The sequence below is a fragment of the Vigna unguiculata genome, chromosome 4, assembly GCF_004118075.2.
Source record: "Vigna unguiculata cultivar IT97K-499-35 chromosome 4, ASM411807v1, whole genome shotgun sequence".
NCBI lineage: Eukaryota > Viridiplantae > Streptophyta > Magnoliopsida > Fabales > Fabaceae > Vigna > Vigna unguiculata.
In genome coordinates, this window is record NC_040282.1 from 661,108 (window position 1) to 684,723 (window position 23,616).

The 23,616-nt window shown below is 31.7% G+C and overlaps 2 protein-coding genes across 3 annotated transcripts; one reads left to right on the forward strand and one right to left on the reverse strand.

The window, feature by feature from the left end:
* Nucleotides 1-222: 222 nt before the first annotated feature.
* Nucleotides 223-9,241, forward strand: LOC114182196 (dolichyl-diphosphooligosaccharide--protein glycosyltransferase subunit STT3A). Of its 2 annotated transcripts, none has more exons than XM_028068995.1 (23): nt 223-497; nt 1,208-1,270; nt 1,462-1,517; nt 1,637-1,708; nt 1,858-1,963; nt 2,044-2,094; nt 2,413-2,508; nt 2,732-2,791; nt 2,877-2,990; nt 3,482-3,568; nt 4,373-4,476; nt 4,567-4,662; nt 4,869-4,989; nt 5,079-5,159; nt 5,241-5,372; nt 5,482-5,709; nt 6,359-6,502; nt 7,137-7,323; nt 7,395-7,492; nt 7,628-7,707; nt 7,794-7,881; nt 8,764-8,853; nt 8,957-9,241. In XM_028068995.1, exons 1-23 carry the CDS (start codon nt 378-380, stop codon nt 9,011-9,013), a joined length of 2,331 nt encoding a protein of 776 aa, XP_027924796.1. In that variant the 5' UTR covers nt 223-377; the 3' UTR covers nt 9,014-9,241. The 2 variants fall into 2 exon arrangements, with proteins under 2 accessions (XP_027924796.1, XP_027924797.1); XM_028068996.1 differs by having other exon boundaries at nt 5,241-5,366.
* Nucleotides 9,242-9,604: 363 nt separating this feature from the next.
* Nucleotides 9,605-14,617, reverse strand: LOC114180407 (protein unc-13 homolog). The gene is made up of 5 exons (XM_028066726.1): nt 14,003-14,617; nt 12,297-13,163; nt 11,758-12,213; nt 11,104-11,293; nt 9,605-11,009 (listed from the first exon to the last, which is right to left on the reverse strand). Exons 1-5 carry the CDS (start codon nt 14,411-14,413, stop codon nt 10,090-10,092), a joined length of 2,844 nt encoding a protein of 947 aa, XP_027922527.1. The 5' UTR covers nt 14,414-14,617; the 3' UTR covers nt 9,605-10,089.
* Between the last annotated feature and the right edge of the window lie 8,999 nt (nt 14,618-23,616).

The following is a 23,616-nucleotide window of genomic DNA, read 5'->3' on the forward strand; positions in this document are numbered from 1 at the left end:
AGTAAAAAATACACCAAGAAATTATGGGATGGCAGAAAACAATGGAGGAAGAATGAAAAATCAGCCATGTCTGAAGCGAAGACCCAAGACGAGAGAGTCTTCGTCCAATCACATGACCCAGAGTGGCAAAAATTTGTAACAAGCCCAACAAAACTTCGCCACGTCAGAACCTAAGAGACATTTCAGTCATTTTCAATAAAACCAGACCCAATATGGTCTTTTGATTCTCTGCAAGCCAACGTAGCTTAGTGTTCCCCATCGGCTCCGCAAAGACTTCTACAGATATAAACCCCAGTGAGTCACACTGAAACTCTCTCTGTCTCTCTTTCGTCGTCTTCGCTTAAATTCTCTCTCTTCAGAGCTCAATTTGGCCGTCAATGGCGGCCTCCGATGCTCAGAACGGCGTGTCCTCTGTGAGGCACGCCTTCGGCAACGTTCTCGCGTTCTTTATCCTTCTCCTGATCGGCGTTCTGGCCTTCTCGATCCGTCTATTCTCGGTAAGCATTTTCCTCGTTCATCCTTCTTCCGCAGATCTGATTACCTGAAACACGTTTCGATTCCGCGTTTTCCTTTTTCAACGTGATTGTCTGCTTCTAAATTCAGTAGCCAGGATTACAGCTATATTTAACTTTCGTGTTTTTCTTCGTGTCTGTAACAATCATCGAGCATATCTTAGTGACTTAGCCGTGACGGTTTAGTGTTTAGATTTTGTATTTTGCGAATTGACCGAGCTGTGTTCCTTCATTCGCGACATAAGTCAACGATTAAAAAAACGCTTGCACTAGTGGTGTAAGAGTAATGCTTAGACTGAAATGTGTGAGAAGATGTTTTGCGATTTCAAATGTACGTGCATTTGAAGCGAATTTCGGATTATAGTATTTGAAATATTAGATTAGATTCTAAATTAAAGCATTTCCCTTTGGTTGAAATTTTAATCAGTGTATCTGTGTTTCGGTAGTTTCTTTTTCTTTGGTTATGGTTCCAAAAGCACGAATCCCTGGTGCTGTCATGTTTTGTTGAAATAATTGTACGGAAGTGGTGATATTGGTGTGGCCATTTCTATGAACTGAATACTAAATGCTTACTCAAATTTCTATTTGTATTAGCCTTCTTCTGTTTTCTGCGGCATCGGAGTAGGTTATCTTATTTCCGTTAGTTTGGCAGAGTTTTTCTTGTACTCCCTCACCTTTTTATGCATTGTGTACAGGTTATTAAGTATGAGAGTGTTATCCACGAGTTTGATCCTTATTTCAACTATAGAGTCACTCAGGTGAGCAAGAACTGTTTGGAATGGAACTATTTTGCTCATATTACAATATTCTAGTGGGATGACTAAGGAATCTTTGGTAACATATAATGGAAATTGGAATTTCTTCATGGCCATAACGTTTGTTCAATTTTACTTTGTTAATCTCAATGCAATAAAATTTCAGAAAGATGAGATGTATTTGTTGGTTTCAGTTTTTGACAAAGAATGGGATATATGATTTCTGGAATTGGTTTGATGACCGAACTTGGTAAGCGGATGGTTTTTAGTTTTGAAGCCATTTTTCCTCTATACTTGCACAGTTTAAACAGCTTATTGTTAAATCTTTCTGGATATAATATAATGTCTCTGTTTCCTGTCACTTTCAAGGTATCCCCTTGGTCGTGTAATTGGTGGGACTGTTTATCCTGGGTTGACTTTGACAGCCGGCACCTTATGGTGGTAGGCATTTCAAACACTGTAAATGTTTGTTGTCGTATGCTGTGATTATTCTATTTGTTATATACTAATATGAAACATCCATTCAAGCAGTGGTTTTGAAGCGTATCTAAGCTGGTTGGTACAATTTTAACATTCCTATCTGGTTTCAGGATACTGAATTCCCTGAACATACCTCTCTCAGTTGAAACCGTCTGTGTGTTTACTGCACCTATATTCTCAGCCTTTGCTTCATGGGCAACTTATCTTCTGACAAAGGTTTGTTGATGCCGAAATTTCACATTGATATTTTTTCTGTTGTTTGTGTGCTTTCTAATTTGAGCTGCTTCGTTTTGCAGGAGGTTAAGGGTACGGGGGCTGGCTTGACAGCAGCAATTCTTCTGGCTATGGTGAATTTCTCAATAAGCTTTGTGACTTGACGAGATTGTCTTCAATTTTCCTAATAATTATTAAAATTTTAGTTATGATTGTTATGATCATAATTATTGGCTCAACCATTGAACGTTCTTTTTGAATGATTAGCCGATCAATGTTTAGTAAAAAATTGTTGGATGCTGGTTAGTAACCACGTGTGTTGATGTGTATTGTAAATTAATGATGCCTGTTACTAACAGTTGCTATATTCTAATATGTCTGGGTCTTTTTGTTTGCTGGGCTCTGACGTCCCTCTTACATGTAGTTAAACTTGATTTATCTCGTGAATGCAGGTTCCATCCTATATATCTCGATCAGTGGCTGGCAGCTATGACAATGAAGCTGTTGCTATATTTGCTTTGATCTTCACTTTCTATCTCTATATTAAGGTGATCTGCCAAAGCAAGGAACTTTTTTCTTGCATTGATTTGTATAATGACTTTTGTTTCTAAAATTTCCACCAGATTATTACAATGCTCTATTATCATTGTCCAATAATGTGTAATTTGAATATTCTGATGAACAGTCAGTTCGGTGGCATCTGCAGTTAGAAATCACTAAGCTTTGTGTTGTTTTCTATTTAAGTTTCTGACTTGATTTCACATCATGCAGACGCTCAACACAGGATCCCTCTTTTATGCCACACTGAATTCCATAGCATACTTTTACATGGTAAGCTTTTTACAGTACTATTTATCTTGGTTGTCTTTGCCCCTGACCCCTCTTGTTCATGTTAAATTCATTTCTTATCTTTCAGGTTTGCTCGTGGGGAGGGTACACTTTTATCATTAATCTTATTCCAATGCATGCACTCTTGTGCATTGTAACTGGTCGCTATTCTTCTCGACTCTACATTGCATATGCACCTCTTGTAAGTAGCTCTTTCAGTCGTACAGTTATTTTTAGAGTTTAAATAAATGCATTTGCCCTTTACAATTGGGTAGTTGGAATGTACATTGTATATTACTTGTGCTTAATGTGGTAAGCTGTAATTTGGATAATATTATGTGAGAGTTTTGTCTAGGTTTAACAACAATAAACAACAAAAAAGCCTCATGGCGCAAGTTGATTCGGCTTTTTGTCAAGGTTTAACAGATTGATAAAATGTTCGACAATGAGGTTCAACTTGCTTTTTTCCAATACATGGATGAAGAATTTAATTATACATAAAATCTTCATTTTTCTATATGAGCATTTGTAGATCCTTTAGTCACATATTTACTATATTTTTGTGAATTTACTGTGTTTTGTTTACAATTACAAGCCAGAGGTATTTCTGTTCTGAATCTGGTTTGTATATTTTGAACCTATCTCAATCAGTCTATCTTGCTCCCGATTCACATTACATTTTTCTTAATGCAGGTTGTATTGGGGACACTGTTGGCTTCTTTGGTGCCAGTGGTTGGGTTTAATGCTGTAATGACATCAGAGCATTTTGCATCATTTCTGGTGAGTTCAGTTCCACCCGTCTTTGGATTATGTCGAACTTACAATAAAGATATGTCACCAAGAGCATGTTTGAGCCTAACACTATTATTGCATACATTTTCTTGTGAGTGCTTTATTTTCAGTGGGATTGTTGTCACAAAATAATAGTGGTAATAATAAAATAGTTAACTGAATATTGTATTTTTTCCTTTTGTTTATGTGGAAGGAAAAACTATGTGCTAATATATCAACGAAAGAGTTTAAATAACCCTGTAGTTAGTCAGTGTCAGTATTCTTATAAACAGGCTTATGAACTTGGAAGTTGATAACTTAGTTGAGATAACTCAGAAATACAGATATTGTTATGAAAGATACAATGTGCATTGTAAAACACTTTGTTAATTAAATCCTACCTGTATGGATCAAACAATGTTACAATGCTCTGTTAACTAAAAGTTCAGAAAGGCCATATGACCAACTTCGTGGGTGACTAAACGGTCATCTTGTCACCAATTGGTACTACTGCTCTGTCTGGTTAGCCTTGTTATTTTAGTTTTTAATTTAACTTAATCATTATTTAATATAGTACCCAATTTCTGCAAATCTCATGCTGGCTTCTAAATTTAATCTTCTTATCTAAATATGAAATAAATGCAATTTATTTTGCAAGTGTAATGACTTAATCATTATTTCGCAATGATTATATATACATACGTTTTATTTTTTATCATATGCAATAAATTTTTTATAGTATTTTTCCTCTTTCGGTCTCTTTATATACACCTTATTAGCCGTATTTTTACCTACCTATTTTTTCTTGGGCAGGTTTTCATTATCATCCATGTAGTGGCTCTTGTGTACTATATTAAAGGAATTCTTTCCCCAAAAATGTTCAAAGTAGCCGTGGCGCTAGTTGTTTCTGTTGGCCTGTAGGTGCCCCTTCTGTTGGTTTATTTGACTATTCAAAACATTGCTGGAAGATATTAAACTAGTACCTGCAATTCTTGTTTATTTTGCAGGGCTGTATGCTTTGCGATGGTGGCAGTACTTATAGCATTGGTAGCTTCAAGCCCAACAAAAGGATGGAGTGGAAGAAGTTTAAGTCTGCTAGATCCGTAAGAGCTGTTTTCACCTAAACTAATATTCCATGATTAAGTGATTGTTGGTTAATCAATTTCATAATAGCCATGGAATTTACCTTATATAGTACTATAGCCCAAAGAAGAGACTTTTGAATATCACCTTTCTTTTTATGTCATTCTGCAAAATATTTCCTTTCTATGATTTGGCTATAATACTTAATGTATTTGTTGTGTGGCAGTACTTATGCAAGCAAGTATATTCCAATCATTGCTAGTGTTAGTGAGCATCAGCCACCTACTTGGCCTTCATACTTCATGGACATCAATGTCTTGGCATTCCTTGTTCCAGCTGGAATTATTGTAAGTTATTTTTTATAAAAAAATTGTTTTATGTTTTTGTTTTCCATACTCAATATAAACTAAATCGTGATGGTGCTTACTTATTATAGGCATGTTTCTCTCCTCTATCTGATGCAAGCTCCTTTGTGGTACTTTATATTGTTACATCAGTATACTTTTCCGGAGTTATGGTAAGCATAATAGTGGAGGTGTTTTCTCATTCAATTGCCTTTTTATTATTTTATTGAAGACATAATCTTGATGAATATCAGGTTCGCTTGATGCTTGTACTTGCTCCAGCAGCATGTATATTGTCTGGGATTGCTCTTTCTCAGGCTTTTGATGTTTTCACAAGATCTATCAAGTTTCAGTTGCCCCACTTATCAGATCATTCTCAGGTTGATGTAAGCTTTATTTTTTTTAATGGTCACCAGTTTTGACTTTACTTCATATGTTCTTCTGCTCGTTTTATTATTAGTTTGCTTTGTTCAAATTGTGTTTTCGACTATCAAGGCAGGGGAAGGCAGTTCTGAAAATGTTGTGCCAAATGATTCGGTTAAGGCAGATAAAACTGAGGACACATCAAAGGAACGGACCTCTAAGAAAAGCAAGAAGAAGGAAAAGGAACCTGTGGAAAAGCCTCTTAGCAAGTCACAAATTAAGAAAAGGCTTTCCGTTTTACCTCTGGAAACATCCGTCGTTGCTATTATCTTGCTTGTGTTGCTAGGTGCCTTCTATGTGGTAATTTCCTAATCATGATGATTTTGTTCAGTTGAAGTTTCTAAGGTGGATTATTTATTTGATATTTTCTTTTTTTGCTTTTTCTCCACTAGGAGTATGAAGTCCAATTATGTGGATTATTTATTTGATAGAGATTTTTTTTTTATTTAACTGATGTATTTTATTAGCATTGTTTTACAATTTACTTTCCTTATTAAATGAACCCCTTGATTCATGGTATCATATTACATTCCCAAAAGTATTATGTCAAGAAAAGTATTTCCCTTGGACATGTTTGATTGACATTTAGCAATTATGGAAAAGAATATTTTTAATCAAAAATTAAAAAAAGATTAAAAGTGGAAAAATAAATGTGATGAAATAATGAAGTGGGTTAGAGGTAGTTACTATAAATAGTAACTTCCATTCCGATGGGAATTGAGAATGTTATTCCAAAAAGTGACCCAAATGTTAATATGTGACATTCTGAAGCTTACTTTCCTAGGAATCCTTTATGATGCCTTGAAACAAACGCCAAGTTAAAAAGTGTGGATTCTGCTAGTTAATCCTCAACTAGAAGTATAATATCTTGTGTTGATTTTTTTAATTTCTTTCTGAAACAATCTATATGTTATAAAAAAGTTCCTCTCTATATTGATCTCAAATGTAGGTTCACAGTGTATGGGCGGCAGCAGAAGCTTATTCAGCCCCTTCTATTGTTTTAACATCACATTCACACGATGGGCTTCATGTTTTTGATGATTTTAGAGAGGCATATGCTTGGCTGAGTCATAATACAGAAGTAGATGATAAAGTAAGTTCTATGGGATTTTGTTATTTTTGGGCTGAAATACATGTGTCATGTGTGCAATTTTTTTACCCATGTTGCTTAACTTCTGTCCTTAATTTTTTTCTCTTACAAGTTCAGAATGTAGGGTAATCAGTTATGTTTTGAAATTAAAGAATCTTATGCTACTTAAATTTAAACGAACAGAATTTGACGGATGATCTTTCCGTAGGTGAACTAAATTGGCCATTCAGTAGTTTGATATCATGTAAAAGGTAAAAGTTAATTGAGACTGAGGTGATTTAACTAATGCTATATATTAACTTGGGGCATGCTCCATTCCTTGTACGAACTGTTGGTACCTTTTCCACTTGTGACCAGTGGAAATTTGCTGAGAAGTTACTTATTCTTTATTAACATGCTTCATATTTTCAAAAGGGATTATTTGAAAATTAGTTAATGATTCGAATTTTGGTTAAAGCTTTAAGCAAATATTGTTTTATATAAGTAATTGGGTAGTGCTTCTAAATTACAAATTTTGTGGCTGAAGTTCCTAAACTGTTTGCGCCCTAAGATTATTCTTACTCCAAATGGAGAAAAAAAATGCTGATTAAAACACTAAAAAATGTTGAAATATTGACGTTCATAAAAATTGTTGTAGGTGGCATCTTGGTGGGACTATGGGTACCAAACAACTGCAATGGCTAACCGAACAGTCATTGTTGACAATAACACCTGGAATAACACACATATTGCTACTGTTGGTACTGCCATGTCTTCTCCAGAGAAGGCAGCTTGGGAAATTTTCCATTCACTGGATGTCAAATATGTCCTTGTTGTCTTCGGAGGTCAGCTTCTTTCTCTTTATTGGGTTATCCTAAGTCACCTTGTTCTGATTAGATGCTATAATTATTAACAGGACTAGTCGGCTATCCTAGTGATGATATCAATAAATTCCTGTGGATGGTTCGTATTGGAGGGGGTGTATTCCCTCACATAAAGGAACCAGATTATTTAGTAAGTTAAACGATTCCTGGGTTCAATGTTTTATCCTGGCCTTGATATTTTGTTTCCTAGAATAGATGACACTCTAGCTTCACTTGTGATATAACTTTTGAGGAGTGTTAACACTTCTTTTTTTCAAATTTCAAGAGGGATGGTCAATATCGGATTGATTCCATGGCCACACCAACAATGCTAAACTGCCTCATGTATAAACTTTCATATTACAGGTAAGCTTTTATCTAAAATAGGTTTTCAAATTTAACGTTTTCAGCTAGTATGCTGTCTTACTCCCCTTGCTCTGCTTTTTCTCTAGGTTTGTGGAGACAGATGGTAAAGCTTTCGACAGAGTGAGGCGGACAGAAATTGGAAAGAAACATTTCAAACTTACGCATTTTGAGGAGGTCAGATTGTTTTTATCGATGTGTTAACATATTATATTTGGAACTTTGTGTTGTTGTGTGCTTCATCTATTATGATCCTCAAATTATTTCAGTGAATTCATGACGAATTACATACATGGAATTTGTTCTATAATATATGGAGAACCTGTGTGGTGCAATGTCTTCAATAGTTTATTTATAATGTTCCACATTTGTTAGTTGTTACAGTGTCTCTGTTTGTGTTTGGATAGTTATCTTGCATCGTTCCTCTTTAGTCTACTATAGTGGTAATAAACTTTACCGTTTGAAATTTTGGATAGTATATTTTATTTTATCTGTAGTTGTCATTTTTATATGATTCTATTATCTCGCGCTATATTGTTTTTTTTACAATCTATACTTTTTGCACCCTCTTTAGTACCCCATAACTCCAACTGATGATTTGGTCTCTCTCAAGTTCTAGTTGAAAAGAATAAAATACTCAAATTTTTAGGTTTGGAATATAGAGTTCTTTGAAGTATTAGCCATTCTATATTTTTTTGCCGGTTTACTTAGTTGGCATTTATTGGACTAGTAAAACTTAAAAGTCGTATATTTGGGTTTTTTTGTAAAATTTTTTGGATATTGTTAATAGAAGTAGTATTGTATTCTTCTATAATATCCTTTGAATCCTCTGAAGAATTGGTTGAATCAGTAAATGCATTTAATAATATGAAAGAATGTTGAAGGAAGAGGTAAATGGGGTTGTAGTGGGGGCCGTAAAATTTCTACTTTTGATTCCTTAACTAGTACTCTAAAAATTCCTTTGTTAACAATTTTCTTCCAGTTATTCTGATGAGAATTAACAATTTCAGTACCTTCTATTGTCTTAGTTTTACTAATGCATGGGTTTTAATGATTCAGGTCTTCACAACTCACCATTGGATGGTTCGGATATACAAGTTGAAACCACCAAAGAACAGGATAAGAGGAAAGACTAAAAAGTCGAAATCGGTGAGTATATGATTGTTTTCTATGTACCTTAATTCCTTAGTATTTGTAGTTGGAGATCACTTTAACCTAATCATGACTGGTCTCTGGTTTCCATGTTTTGCAGAAAACAAGCTCAAAAACTGCCTCGAAAAGAAAAGGACTGAAGAGGAATCCCTTCTAGTTTAGTTTTTTCATTTCCTGGGGTAGGGGTAAGCTTATTAGTGTGCGTTTAATGTATACATGTATACAACTAATGCAATTGCCATGAAAGAGATTTTGCCGGCATGGTTAGTTACTCTCGAGTATCGAATGATCAAATGAAAATTTTGGAACTCCATATTTTGACCCAATTTTGTAAGATCTCATTTTTAGGATTGAAATGCCTATCAGCAAAATCATTTCATGTTAATTTTCCGGCCTTTGGTATTTATTTAAATCTGTTTAAAATAAAAAAAAGGACAACTTTTTGCTAAATTAAAAATAAGTTCTGAAGATTTTCAAGACACTTAATTGCTACTGCCCTATACAAAGTTTAAAAAAGATAAGCGTTTTTCCGTTTAAAATAGTTTGTTAACGTCAAATACTGCTTCTCGTTTCAAAAAGTTTCTTACTTTTCGTGTTGGGGACTTGCAACAAAAGTACTGATGGTAATTTAGAGCAGACATTTTAGGTATTTGAAAAATACCATAATTGTGTTTTTTGTCATCAATCCAGAGTACGGAATCGGATTTTTCACATTAATAGCATAATTGTATAGTCTTCAAATAAGTAATTTATTCAATGAATGACTCGAAGATTAATAAATTCACACAAATAAATAATTTGTTTCATTTACAAGAACAAGCTCAAATAGTTTGTTGGGAGGGGCCAAGGGGAGGAGATTACAGTGTTGCACAGATAAATGGAACATTCAATTCAACAAAATAATAAAACAAACTGTAAGTAACTATAAATACTTCTCTGTATTACAGTGTCGTCAGTAATTGCGTTTCGACAAGAACTGAAAATAAGCCCACAAATTAGCAAAGCCAAGAATCACACCTGTACAACGTATACTGCTGAGCATTATTCCTGATACGGCACCACAATTTCCTAGAGTTTGATCAGTAAGAGTATAACGCACAGTTGCACCCACCTTTACTTCAATCGTATCCTCAAAAACCAAACAATGTTTCCAACACAAGAAAGGAACTAAAAATCTATAATGGGTGGAAGAAGGCGTGGCATATCAGAGTAGTTACTTGTCAATTGTTAGACTCAAACCTTCGTAGGCAAGTTGTAATTCTTCTTGAGGAACTTAGCAGCTGCTTCATCATTCCTGTTACACAGTACTCGCAAAAGAGTGTTTGGTTCTGTGGGGCTCCATTGTTCAGCCGTTGGAGGCAATGGAAGCCTGGACTTGGCCGTAGAACCATACATTTCCATCGTAAGCTGAGTGAATTGCTGAATTATGTGCTCAGTATCCGCAGAAAACAAGGGAAGAACACCTCTCACAGTGGCAGAATGTTTTTCTATCAATTCCGTTGGCAATCCGTCTCCATTAGACCAGAACAAGCCACTCAGAAACTTGAAATCTTCCTCTATAATCACAGAATCTTGCAGAGAGAATGCGCGCGATGGACCTCCACCCAACAAAACCAACAAGAACCCATCAAAAGAAGCTCGCATTACTTCAACAATTACACGTGTTCTAACTTTATCATGCACTGTAGATGATATGATCTCCAGGTATTGCTCAAGCTCCTGAAGAAAAAACTCAATCCTAGCAGAAACAACTTGTCCAACATATAGCCCATCCCAGAGAACATGACTCAGATCATGGAAAACGATCTTGTATGCTATACATTCGCAGAGTTGATGAATGCCTTCCACAGCAGCGGAGGAAGAAAGCTTGAACTTCAAGCTCACCCCATTTGCTATATCGTTAGAACTGCTGAGATTGGCGACTATCCTCTTCTCCAGAACCCCTAACTCCATTCGAATGCGCTGCATGGTATTGATGCGAACAGACATCTGGGCTATATCAATGGAGCTGTTTCCGTTAGTGGTTCCAACATGGGCTTTTCTCCTCTGAGCCACTTGTGACCTTTCTTTCTTCCGGAATACACCATTGAATTTTGATTTTGTCGAACACCTAGTCAGTTCTGGCAATGTTGGGATGAAGCTACTAGGGCTCCCTGCAGATCATAGAGAAGGGAAATCCTGGTCAAACAGTGATTCAATAATTTCCCTCGGCAAAATAAATGTTATGCAATACATATATTTATATACCGCAGCCAGATTTGGCTTCCAAAATATACTGTTGGAGGCACTTGTCAAGACCAGACATCAAATCAGGAAGCAACTCAGCATGCATGGGTATAGGCAACAGAAAGAAAGCCTCCAGAGTATCGTCTATTATTCGCAGAACTTCAACTGCAGAAGGTGCAAAGCCCTCTTTATTTGCTTGTGGATTCCACACCTATGAGAAGCAAAGGTGAAGTTAAAAGTTATATTACTTGCCAACAACATCTTCAAAATAACCTCTAAAAACTTAAATGGAAGGAGAAACACTTTGTTTGATAAAACAAAGAAGGGTTAAATATGTTTTTAGTCCTTGAACTTTGAAGCGAAATTAGAATTCGTCTATGTTCAAAACCCAATTACATTAAATTTTTATGATGAGTTAAACACGTTTCATGCTAGCATTTGAATTGTTTACGCCGTTTGACACATTCTCACTTCAGTGTCTACTGGGAAACGCGTTTGACATGTAAAAGAAAAAATTAATGTACTTCGGTTAAATGGAATATATCCATTCATTTTTTAAGTTTAGGGAACAAAATGTGTTGAAGTTTCGGACACAACAAATTTCAATTTCGTGTAAAAATTAAGAGACTAAAAACATATTTAACCCAAGAAAGAACAAAGATTAAGAGCAACAACCTCTTGTCGGAGATTTCTGTCAACCCATTCCCCCAATCTATCTACTCTGATCTTTATCCATGACTTAACCAGAGTAGCAATTACAGCTTCAGCTTCATAAGGTTGCATCTCCCTTATAATGGATTTTCCACCATCTTCACTCTCAACAGAATCGGCCACTGCTATCTGCACCAGATCTTTCTCCAATTTGTCTGCAGCCATCAGCACTTCTATTGCATCAGGTGTCAACTCATTAATACCCTTAACATATTTCTTCAACTCATTTCCATAACACACATGAAGGGTGGCAATGGCAACACCAGCCGCATAAGGATGCCATCTCTTCAGTTTGGGACTAAATATTGCTTTCTCATTATAAGCCAGTTCAGTAATATCTCGAGCAAGGATAGAAAGAATGGGGAATGCTTTGTTCTGTTTTCTTGATGGATGCTTGTTAGGTTCCAGTTTCTCCAATTTCTGCCTTAAACCATACATACAAACATGTCATAATTTTTCATACGTCAAGAGAGTACTCATATTTAACGAATCAGAGAACTTGCCTGAATGAAAACAGCATGCAAAGATGATCTAATATAATTATCAACTCTAGTGTATTCTACATCATCTTCTTTCTTCTTCTTCCGATTGTAGTCATGAGAGAAATCTTCTAATACCTTCGCTGATAATACTGCAAGGGAAACTACACTTTCCATTGATTCAATATTACCATCATCGAAAGTATCATGGTATGCAAGGAGCCTTTTCTCTGCCCAACTTAATATCAAACTCAACGTGTTCCTCAAAATTTTTGAACAAAGAGGATCTTTTGAACACCCACTATCTTTCCCAACTTCTGCCAATAAATTACTAGATGCAAGCAGAAGATCATTCTCCACTTGGCCAGTGACAACATATCTATGAAACAAGACCCATGAGAAACAGATATTATGCAGCGTTTCATTGATTCCAAGCATAACCCAGGTCTTCTTAATGAGTTCTAACACCTCATCAACCTCTTCTATCACAGAAGATTCTGCATGAAAATCAAAACATGCTTCCAAAAGAGTTTGGTAGATCCAAAGGTTCAGTGGAAAACCATCAGCCCAGTGGCATGTCTCAGAAATAGAACCACTAGTTGATCTGCAAGCAAGAGACAACACAGCGGTCCGAAATGTTTGTATCGATTCACCGTTCTTTCCGATATCCACGGATTTCTCAAGCGCTCCGTGGATTATGCGCCGGAGGCTCTGTGCAGAAGGGTCTGGTTTTTCTAAGGGAAGACAAGGATGCAAGAGAAGCCCCACTTCAAGAACCTTCAAATTTCTCCTCAGCCAAATATCGTACTCTTGTTGACTGGGAAAATCAGAACTTCTGAACAGCTGGATTAACTCTAGAGGAAGAACAACTGTCTCCATGCGTCTTCCAAGCTATTTCATGAACAAACACTCAATACAACTTCTTAGTACAGAGCATAGAAGAACTGTTTTTAATGAACCAATGAAAACTCTTTATGATGACAATGATTCATATCTGCAGACTGTATTTATGATGACAATGATTTATAAGTTCTCTGGTTTCAGTAATGTTCAATAAGTATGTTCTTAATTTAGATTACAAAATTGAAATTTCATATTTATTATGTTTTATGAACTTTTATACACATTCAGATAAGTATAGTAGACACATAGCATCGTATATATTTTTAGGACAATCGTATCAGATACGGTATCTTACACGTACACATCAAATGTACTTTTAGAATAATCAAATTGTCGGATCTTATTTGTGCATTATAGGCAACGACAAATGATGAATTCTGCATCTTTGTCATCAGGTATAGCACAGGTTACAAAACTGTGAAAAGCAAACACTAATTGCTTAAAACCTAAGTATAACATTTCATGTAATCTCAACACACTCCATTAGTCAAATCAAGTCAAAGTAAGTGCCATTCACTCATTATGAAAACCTGAACAAGGTAAAGATGAACAAAACTTCCACTGCAAGGAAAGCACTACTTAAGCAAAAATCAATTCATAAGTCCAAATTAAACCCTTTAATCAAACCTTAAAATTTGAAATCACACACTCCACCCACTTCTCCCTCATAATAAAACAAAAATTCCATAACTCTTAATAGCTTCTTAAATTGTAGAGCAGAAAGATTGTCATTCAATTACGACTAATTGAGACAAAAACCACCTTAAAAAAACTCATTCCAAACATGAATTCAGATACAAAATTAAACTCAAAACTAAATTCAAAACCTGGCCTGCAGCAATTCTGAGAAGTGCTCTTCTAATTCTGGTATCACTCTGTTCAGAAATCTTCATCTGCACTCTCACCAACTCACCCGTCGTCTGAGCGCGCTTGCTCCCCTTCGACGACGACGTTTTGAGCCCCAGAGCCTTCTTCACCTTGCTCGCTGCCGTCGAAGTCAGCGACCGGTGCAACGACGGCGCGGGCGCCGCCCTATCGCGATCCCCCCTCTCCGACTGCGAAATGAACGTCAGCGGCTTCGGCCCCGAACTCCGGCACGCCGCGACAAGGATCTCGTACGCCGTCTCCCGGAGCTCCGATTCTGAGAAATACGTTTCCGGGTCGCCAAACGGAGCTCCGGGAAGTTCCTGAATTGGGTGCACCGGCATGGCGCTCTGGCTGTGTCTCTTTCCGGACATTTGCCGGTGACCCAGATAAGAAATTGAAAGGATCTTGATATGTGGAGGCGCAAGTTTGAAACTTTTTGAGGCGCGTGAAGTGGGGCCGTGGCTTCTCTGCTTGGGTGTCAGAGAAAGTGTTTTGTGGGGAAGTTTGGTTCTTTTGGCCCTTTGTGTTTGTTATTCTTGCTTGACTTTGACGATAGGTGCGTGGGCCAGTCGGAGAATTAAAGAAAGAGAGAAAAATTTTGTGAAAAATGGGTGTGAGTGAGTGAGATCATAGTTTGAACTTTGAAATTGAAGAACGGTGGTTGCAGAGTGCAGTGTGGGGACACACAAAAGAAGATGAAGGAATAAAGAGGAAAACAAAATTGCATCTTTTGGATTGAGACACATTTTGTTAAACCATTTTTTTAATGCTTTGCTTGCTGGATATGATAAGATCAACGTGTTACACATAATTTTTTTTCTTAATCATTTATTTGCTGGATATGCAAAACTTTTTCTTGCACTAATTGTGATATTTTAATACGTAATTCATTTTTTTTAGAAAGGTAAATGTTTTTTATTAAAAGAATGGTCATGTTTTGGCTGAATAAGTATAAACAAAATTAGGTTGCTAGTTATTAATGTTATTTATTAATATAAATTTTAAAAAGAATTATTAAAAAAATTTATGCAAGTGTTATAGTGGATACTTTATTGTTGAATATAATATAAAAATATTTTGTTTCATTCCTAATTATACTAATTCTTTTGTTGTATTCTAATAATGATGTATGGTACTGTTAAGGGTGGATCTTGTATACTATATTTCTGACACTCGTTTGGATTCTTTTTTATCTTATTCGATTATCGTTTAATTTAGTTATGTTTGTCGTCTGTGTGAAAACGTCAATTTAATGTAATGTTATTTTCTCTAAATAAATAACCTAATCTTACTTTTTTCTGATTTTTTTTTTATTTTTTATTTTGTCAAGCAAAAGGGTTAATTAAGAATATTAAAAATTCAAATGAAGCTAAGTGGTTTTTATTTAATTTTATCTATAGAGAAAAAAAAAACTGACTAAAATAACTATCTTTACTTTTTTTTTTCTTTTACAGAGCTAACAAACTTCATTGCATTAGAGAAATATTTATAACTTAAAACAGAACTGTATCTAAGGTTTAAAATTTAAGTAATAAATGTGAGCGTAAGTATTTAATTACTCAAAGTATAAAATTGGATATCAAAACTAATATTTATACACAGAGTAATTACTACGTACATTAAATATAGTAGTTGAAAATTGTAAAAATATTTTTTTCTGGAAAAATAAACTAATTTTATGAATATAGAAATTTGTAGATTCCTTTTAACAATTTTATTCCTTTTCAACTCAATGTATACCATACGTTTTATAATTGTAAAAACAGATTCTTTTTGTTACACTCAAACAAAAATAAATGTCTTAAAATTATTTTTCATTAACTTCTTTAAACAAAAAATTATTCTAATTATAATCCATTACAATAATATCACTTTATATGTACTTGATACTGAAACATTTTAATTGAGCCGCTTTCTTAGGTGTTTTTTCTTTAATAAAATTAGGCATATATTTACCTTTTTAATGTTTTTATCTACTTTTTAAAAATTAATCTTTTTTTATTAAAATAAATCTTTTTTACTTATTAACGCTGTGAAATATTACTCTCTTTAGACATCCATAAAACTAAAATGCCTTCAAAGGATAATTCAAAGAATGTCAAGCAAATACAGTTTAATTAAAAATAATCATAAATTAGTTAAAAAGTAAAATCCCAAGGAACACATAATTTTATAAAAAATATTAATTTTGTTTCTTGGAGTTAATTAGATCGGTGAAATATTCCTCTCCGGACCAAAATTTTAAAAGACTTGCACCATTAAATGTCCAATTCATGTTTAGTGAGCAGTAAGTTAAAGCCCAAGTTAAAGACCAAGTTCAAGACCAAGTTCAAGCCCATTAAATGTCCAATTTATTCTCTTTTCATGCATTAGTTAAGCATTTTCCACGTTAATTGGGTCAATATGTTAGGTTGTTCTGTTTCAGCTCTGGGTTTTCGCTAATCAGATTATACTTCCTGCACTCCCTGAATTTCTAACTGCACTCCAGAATTTTCAAAATGACCATTTTCAAAACTTTTTAGAATAAACTTTCTCTTTCTTCTTCTTCCTTTGCAATGACCACTATGTGGACAATGACCGTAAAAACGGTGATAGTAACGTGGTGCAATCAAGAAAGTATTCTAGTCTTTTCTATTCTTACAGAGGTGCTGTTAGTAAAAAGGGAGGTGGAGGAAGAGAAAGCGTTACTCTTTCCTATTGTACCAATAAGAAGTTAACGGGCCAAAAATAAGATAACAATGACAATTAAACTTTAATAATTTTTTCTTATAATTTGAAGTGATATTTTTTAATGATTTTGAAAAATAAAAAAATAAATTAATTTTTAAAAGGATGTCATCTTAAGTTGTAAGAAGAAAGTGTTAAAATTTAATTGTTAATAAATTGTTTTTCATTTAAAAAGGTTAATTTGTTACAACTCTTGTGTATTTTTTCCATCATGAATGTGCCTTCAGACACATGTTCAACCTATTATCTAAAACACAATTGAATTGTTTTGGGAGCTGTTTATTTTTCATAATATTAGTATCAATTATTTATTTATGTAACATATTAACAATATTTTTTAGTAATAAGCTTTATCAAAATTATCTCGATAAATATATCAATAGTTTTCTTAATAATAATTGTATAACATATAAGTGATGAATCAAACAGTAGAAACCAAAAGTGTTCAATCCCATAACTTTATAAATCAAAAATGAGTTGACAAAAAAAAAACATACGAACCAAAATAAATTGATTTTTTTTTAGGACTTTTTTTTCTATAATGTCATGGAATACATGCGAAACTATGTATAAATAGTTATATTTCATAAATAAATAAACATGAGAGAATGACAATGACAAACGTAACTAGTTCAATTAAGAAACAAAGAAAAAAAGAACGATAAGATGAATTTGGGCACGTGGATAGATAATAAAGTTTGAGAATAAATGAAAAAAAATTGAGACTTTACTTCTTCCACCGACACCAACCCATTATTTGGTGCCACCTGTTCCAAATCTTTTTTTTTTCATGTAAGTCCTAATCACTCTATCAACATGCATAACACAAATAATTATAACATTAATATTATATATATATATATATATATATATATATATTATTAAAAATGAAGTTTAAGTTTAAATTAATCTTATAAGATCAATTTATAAGAACAGGTTTTCACTTTATTTATATATTGTAAAATTATTTTATCTATAGAATTTCATATATATATATATATATATATATATATATATATATATATTAAAATAAAATTTCAAAAAGAAATTTAAGCTAATATTCAAATAGGTCAACCAACAAATCTTGATTTTAGTTGAATATTTCAACAGTGACAACTTATGTAACAATACCAAGATACTGATTTTTTGTTTTATATCTGTGTTACAGATATTGATACGGAAAAAAAATTGAACCATATTATAATTCTTCAGCCCAATTGAAGCACGTTCAATAAAAAAAAAATATAGTTCTTTTATACGCAGGTTAATTTTAATTTATATTAATAAGTTTTTTGTATTATTTTCTCAAAAAATATTACTAAGAAACTTATTCAAATATATGTAAAAACTATATGTGAATGCAGAATAGAATATTGGACCAAACTGAAAAAAAAAAATGAAATCACTTTATAAAGATAATCTCACTTCAGTTAAAACTAACTATTAGAAATTTTCATATTACATGAAATTTTTCTTACAAATTTATTAAAAGAAATTGTCAAAAAATACTATTTTTTACCATTTATTCTAAAAATTTTAATTGGCGGTAATTCTTTCGTAGGTAATAATTTCCTACAAAATTATAAAATTTGTAAATATTTATTATAAAAATTATTACGAAAAATATTTTATACAAAATATTTTGTAAGAAAATTGGTAACAATTTCTTGTAAATTGTTTTTCGTAACAATTTATAGATATTTTTTACAAAAAAATTTTAAAATAAAATTAGTAGAAAATATGAATTGTTTTAATAGTGTGTTTTATTAATTAATTTAGTTGAAATGAAATTATTTGGTTAAGTTGATTTTTTTTAAAAATTAAAAATTGTTTGAGACTGTAGAAAAGTAGTATATATTGTGAACACAACAAAGTTGACATTGAGAGGCCACCAGTTTCTGTACGTTTTGCTCTTTTGTCGGCCTCAATTATTTGTATTCTAACCCTAATTCTTAAACCATCTTTTTTTTCTTCAATTTAACAAAGTTTTCAGTATTAATGAGAGTATTTTCAATTAAAAATGATTATATAATTTCTTTATTATCTTAATATAGGTTTCGCATATATTAATTGTTTAAAATTGAAAAAAAAAGGTTGTTTTCATATTGAAGACAATTATTTATATAAATAACTTTCTCATTGAATAGGGCGAGATAAATGATAATGCATGGAGAACAAAAAAGAAAACACTTCTTCATTATCTCATTTTTCTCTCTCCCTTAAATTACTTTGAATAAATTACACATGTTATATCATCTGGCTATAAATTGTCCATAATATATATATATATATATATATATATATATATATATATATATATATATATATATATATATATATATATATATATATATATATATATATTATAATAGATATTTTAAAATTCAAATTGAAAATAATTCATAATTATTTAACAGCATAAAAGTAATTTGCTTATTAGATTGTTTTTTAATGACACATCATCATGATACTTACCTCCAGGTTGGATCCTCACTGGAACCAAGCAGATAAAAAAAAGTAAAAAGTACAATCATTTGATTAAATTATTTTTTGTTAATATTTTAAATTTCTAAAATCCAACAATGTTTATTTTATCAATATTATAGATTTGTTTTGGTTTCATGTTTTTATTTTCCCCCTTTTTCTTATGTTTTGTTATAATAAATTATATATGAATTCTATAATTTGAGTAACATAAAAATTTATATATTCATAGTACATAACATGAAATTAAAAAAAAAAAATTGTATTATAATTCACCTAATTTCAATTTATGCGACCTTCTTCAAAGAAAATGAATTAATTGTCATGTTTTATCCTAAATAACTAGTTTATGGTTTATAAGTAGTGTATTTAAAACATCATATTACTCATATATAAATTAATGCAAACTTAATCTTATAAATTAATTTTATAAAAATGTTAAGTTTAAAATTTACTTTTTAACGTAGTGTCACAATTATGAGTTGAATCTGTATTATTGAATCATCCGTAAATATTTAATTTCATAATATATATATATATATATATATATATATATATATATTAAGAAAATGTGTCAGAAGTCTAGTATTTACTAATAATAAAATCAATTTATAATAGAAACAAACCTTTTCGATTTTCGATTTTATGAAATTGAATTCAAATTCAAATTCAAATATTAACATGTCTAAAAAAAGTAAGTAATTCATTGATATTGTAAAGACATGTTATTAATTTCAATGTTTATATATATATATATATATATGACGAGAAATAAAGACCCATTTTTAAGCATCAATTATTATACTTTGTCATTAACCTCCACGCTACTGTTTTTTTTTTTTTTTCATTTTTGGTGATATTATATATATGAGTCGTCCTTATTTCCTATTTATTTTAAAAGGTACAAACCTTGGATGTGATCTTGGTCTATATGGTGTTGTGGGATAGATAGGCTTGGCTCTATGAAGTAATATAATATAGGGCAACTTTTTTACTGCTCAATATTGATGTGAAAAAAGAAAGAAGTGAAGAAAGTGATAGGAAGGTTTTCGCAAACAGTTGGTGTGCATAATAGCCACATTGATGGTTAATGATGTGGTGGTACTTGGAGAAGGAAGAGAAAGACCACTAATAAAGTGAGTGGTTGATGTGATTGAAATTGTTTTGAAAGTGGTTTTTTGCCATCATTGTCATTCTCAAATTGGAAAAACTTTACACTATGACTACGACCTTGGTCAAGAACATCAAAATAATAGAGCCACACAACAAGACGTAACATTAAAGTTCCCACAACCCAGATAACAAAAAGGAAAATCAAGATCCAAGAGGATAAATACACATGAAGCAATCTAATATTCCTCAGGACAATTCAGAAAGAAAAGAAAGAGTGATAACCAGAGACCCAAAAACTTAGCATTTTAAGCCGTAATTTGCTCTCGTTATTCGATAAGATATTTGGATTTCTAGTCGGTGAAATGACATGTATTTTTTTTCTTTGAAATTAGAATTCGTCCCTATATCAAGTTTAATATAATTTTGTTTGTAAATTTTAAAATTGAATATTTAAAGTGTGGAACATTAAATTTATGTACATTTATTTACAAGTTCAAACATATTTACTATTATATCACGCTTAACACTAGGTTAAAAGTCCAAAAATTATAGTAATTGTAATCTGACTAACTTGACTTTTAGCACGGGATAATTGATATCACGTGCAACAATCTTTCCCTAAAAAATTGTCTTATTAAGAATCTTTTACTAGGAATCAAACTTGTGAACTTGTGACATTGACTGTGATACAAATTGTTAGAATCGAACACTTACCACTATGTCAAAAGTTATAGTCATTAATCAGGACATAACTCTTTACTTAAGAGCGTATTAACCCAAGCGACACAATTTGATTGTGACCCAACCCACTTGACCTCTAACACGAGACAATTGATGTCACCAACAATAATAATTTAATAGTTTGACAAGTGTAAACTTAAAACGACATCTAACACTTAAAAAAAATAAACATGAGTGGATTAGAAAGATTATATCAGTTTTATTTTAAGATTTAAAGATCAAAATGCAACGAAGTTAGAAAAAAATAAAAATTCAATTCGGTGTTGAAGTTTAGAAAATACTTAAAAACTATAAACATGTTTATCTCTATTTTAATTTTACTATCTGTAAGAGAATTGCACAATGTGATGAATTTGTTATCTTGGATTGTTTTTGGGGTTTAGAAAATGATATGGTTGATTTGGGTGGCACCACCCACTTTCCACCATTTTTTGTCGTTGCACATTAATCTTTGGAAGATGGATTTGGTCTAATTTGCCGTTCTTGCACTTTTGTTTTGATTCATGCAATTATTTTCTGGGTTGTGCTATTTGGACTTTTCTATTCCTTCAACAATATGATTAAGCCTATAATACGCTACCCCACTTTATCACTCACTATCTTTTTCCATTCTTCATTCTTCCAATCATTTTACATCTTCTATGTGCTTCAATAAAAGTCGTATTTTGCTACCTTAAAAAACCTAAGAATTGAACCCTATGTCCACAAAAAAAGAGAGAGGATTGATCATAAATAAACCAAGGTTATATACCGTTAAAAAAATGTTCCTATACACTCAAAAGTGTTATATCTTTGTTAGATCAAAATTATAATAAAAGAACCAAATAATAAGAAAAACATCTATTTAGGATAAAAAAAAAGAAAATGATTAATTTACAATAATAATCATGTATGACAAGAATAAAATTATCCAAAAAGGTGTTGAGTATACCAATAATACCATATAAGTTTTTTTATTGAAATTTTAAATCGAGTTAAAAGTATATTTAAAATTCATTTTTGACACAATAAAAGTGAAAGCATACATTTTCTTTTACAACATAGTCAATGACAATTTGAATATAAAAAAAAAAAAAGATCCGTAGCATCCATGGCAGGAATATAAGAAAACAAAAGAGGTGTCGAAGACTCAAATGTATCTATAAACACTTTACGCGATAGTCTCTAACAAGATGATTTGATATGAAAAGATGATTATATTCTAATTATTTTTTTAACATGCATAATTATAAAGGTAAAATTAAAATTAATGCAACTAATATTATTTTAATTAATATTTTATTTTAACAAATTGGCACCTAATTTTAATGTCAGCGTGTAGCTTATTATAAATTTAGTCTTCATTGGTAAACAGTGTGAAAAAAATTTTTTAAGGATTTAATTTGAACTGGTCAGGACTAAATTTTCATTTTAGTCTCAGTTTATATAACCTTCATCAATTTAATTTCTGGTTTCAGAAAATCCGCACTGTGTTTTTTAATATTTACAAATTCAAATATTAAATTAAACAAACTCATAACATTAAGAACTCAAAGTTTTTTTTTTTCTGAAATATTTTTTAACTTTTGGCGATTATACATGTACTAACTTTTCTGAAATATCTTATTTGAAGACATTTTTTAGAAGTAGTTTTCCGATCACATTATTTTATTACACTTACATACATTTTACAAAATTATTACATATACATTAAAATTTGGTTGCTCTATTTGATTTTGGGTAATATATGTTATCAAATTAATATTTTCAAGTTTCCTTACAAAATTTTATCCAACTAGTTTTAACTTGCCCTTGCATAGGAAAAACTATTCTTTACATAATTAATTATAATTATATTAAAGAATATTTTAAAATCTATACATATATTGTAAAATATTCTTTTTATTTTATCTTTCATGACAGATAATCTTGAGAATTATCATTACAGAAATTCTATAACATATATATATATATATATATATATATATATATATATATATATATATATATATATATATATATATATAATACATTCAATCATAAGTACGGTCTTTTAATATTTATACGAATAATATATTATATAAATGTTTTCGAAAAAAAATCCAAAAGCACATATTTTTCTTTCTGTAAGTCACATTTTAAGAGTGCGTGAAGTACATAATAGGTGTCTACTTCTTGAAGACTAGCAGAAAATAAATTGATTATTTATTACTTTAAGAAAACTTCTAAATGTGAATATATATAACTTTTGGACCGACTTAATTTATTTTAACATATTAATCTTAAAAATGTTTGTTCAGTCTTGTAAAATATGAATTCATTACAATATTTATGTTGACGTCGGCAAACTATTTTTAATTGAAAAATAACAAAATTAAAATGTAGTGATTTTATGATTTATCATATACCTATAATAGCTTAATTAATATTTTGAAAAGTTTTAATATCATTTGGTTCATATAAAAGTGGTGGGTTATTACGCGACCTAATAAGCCATTGAGAGTGACATTGCATGTGCTGTGACGCTTAC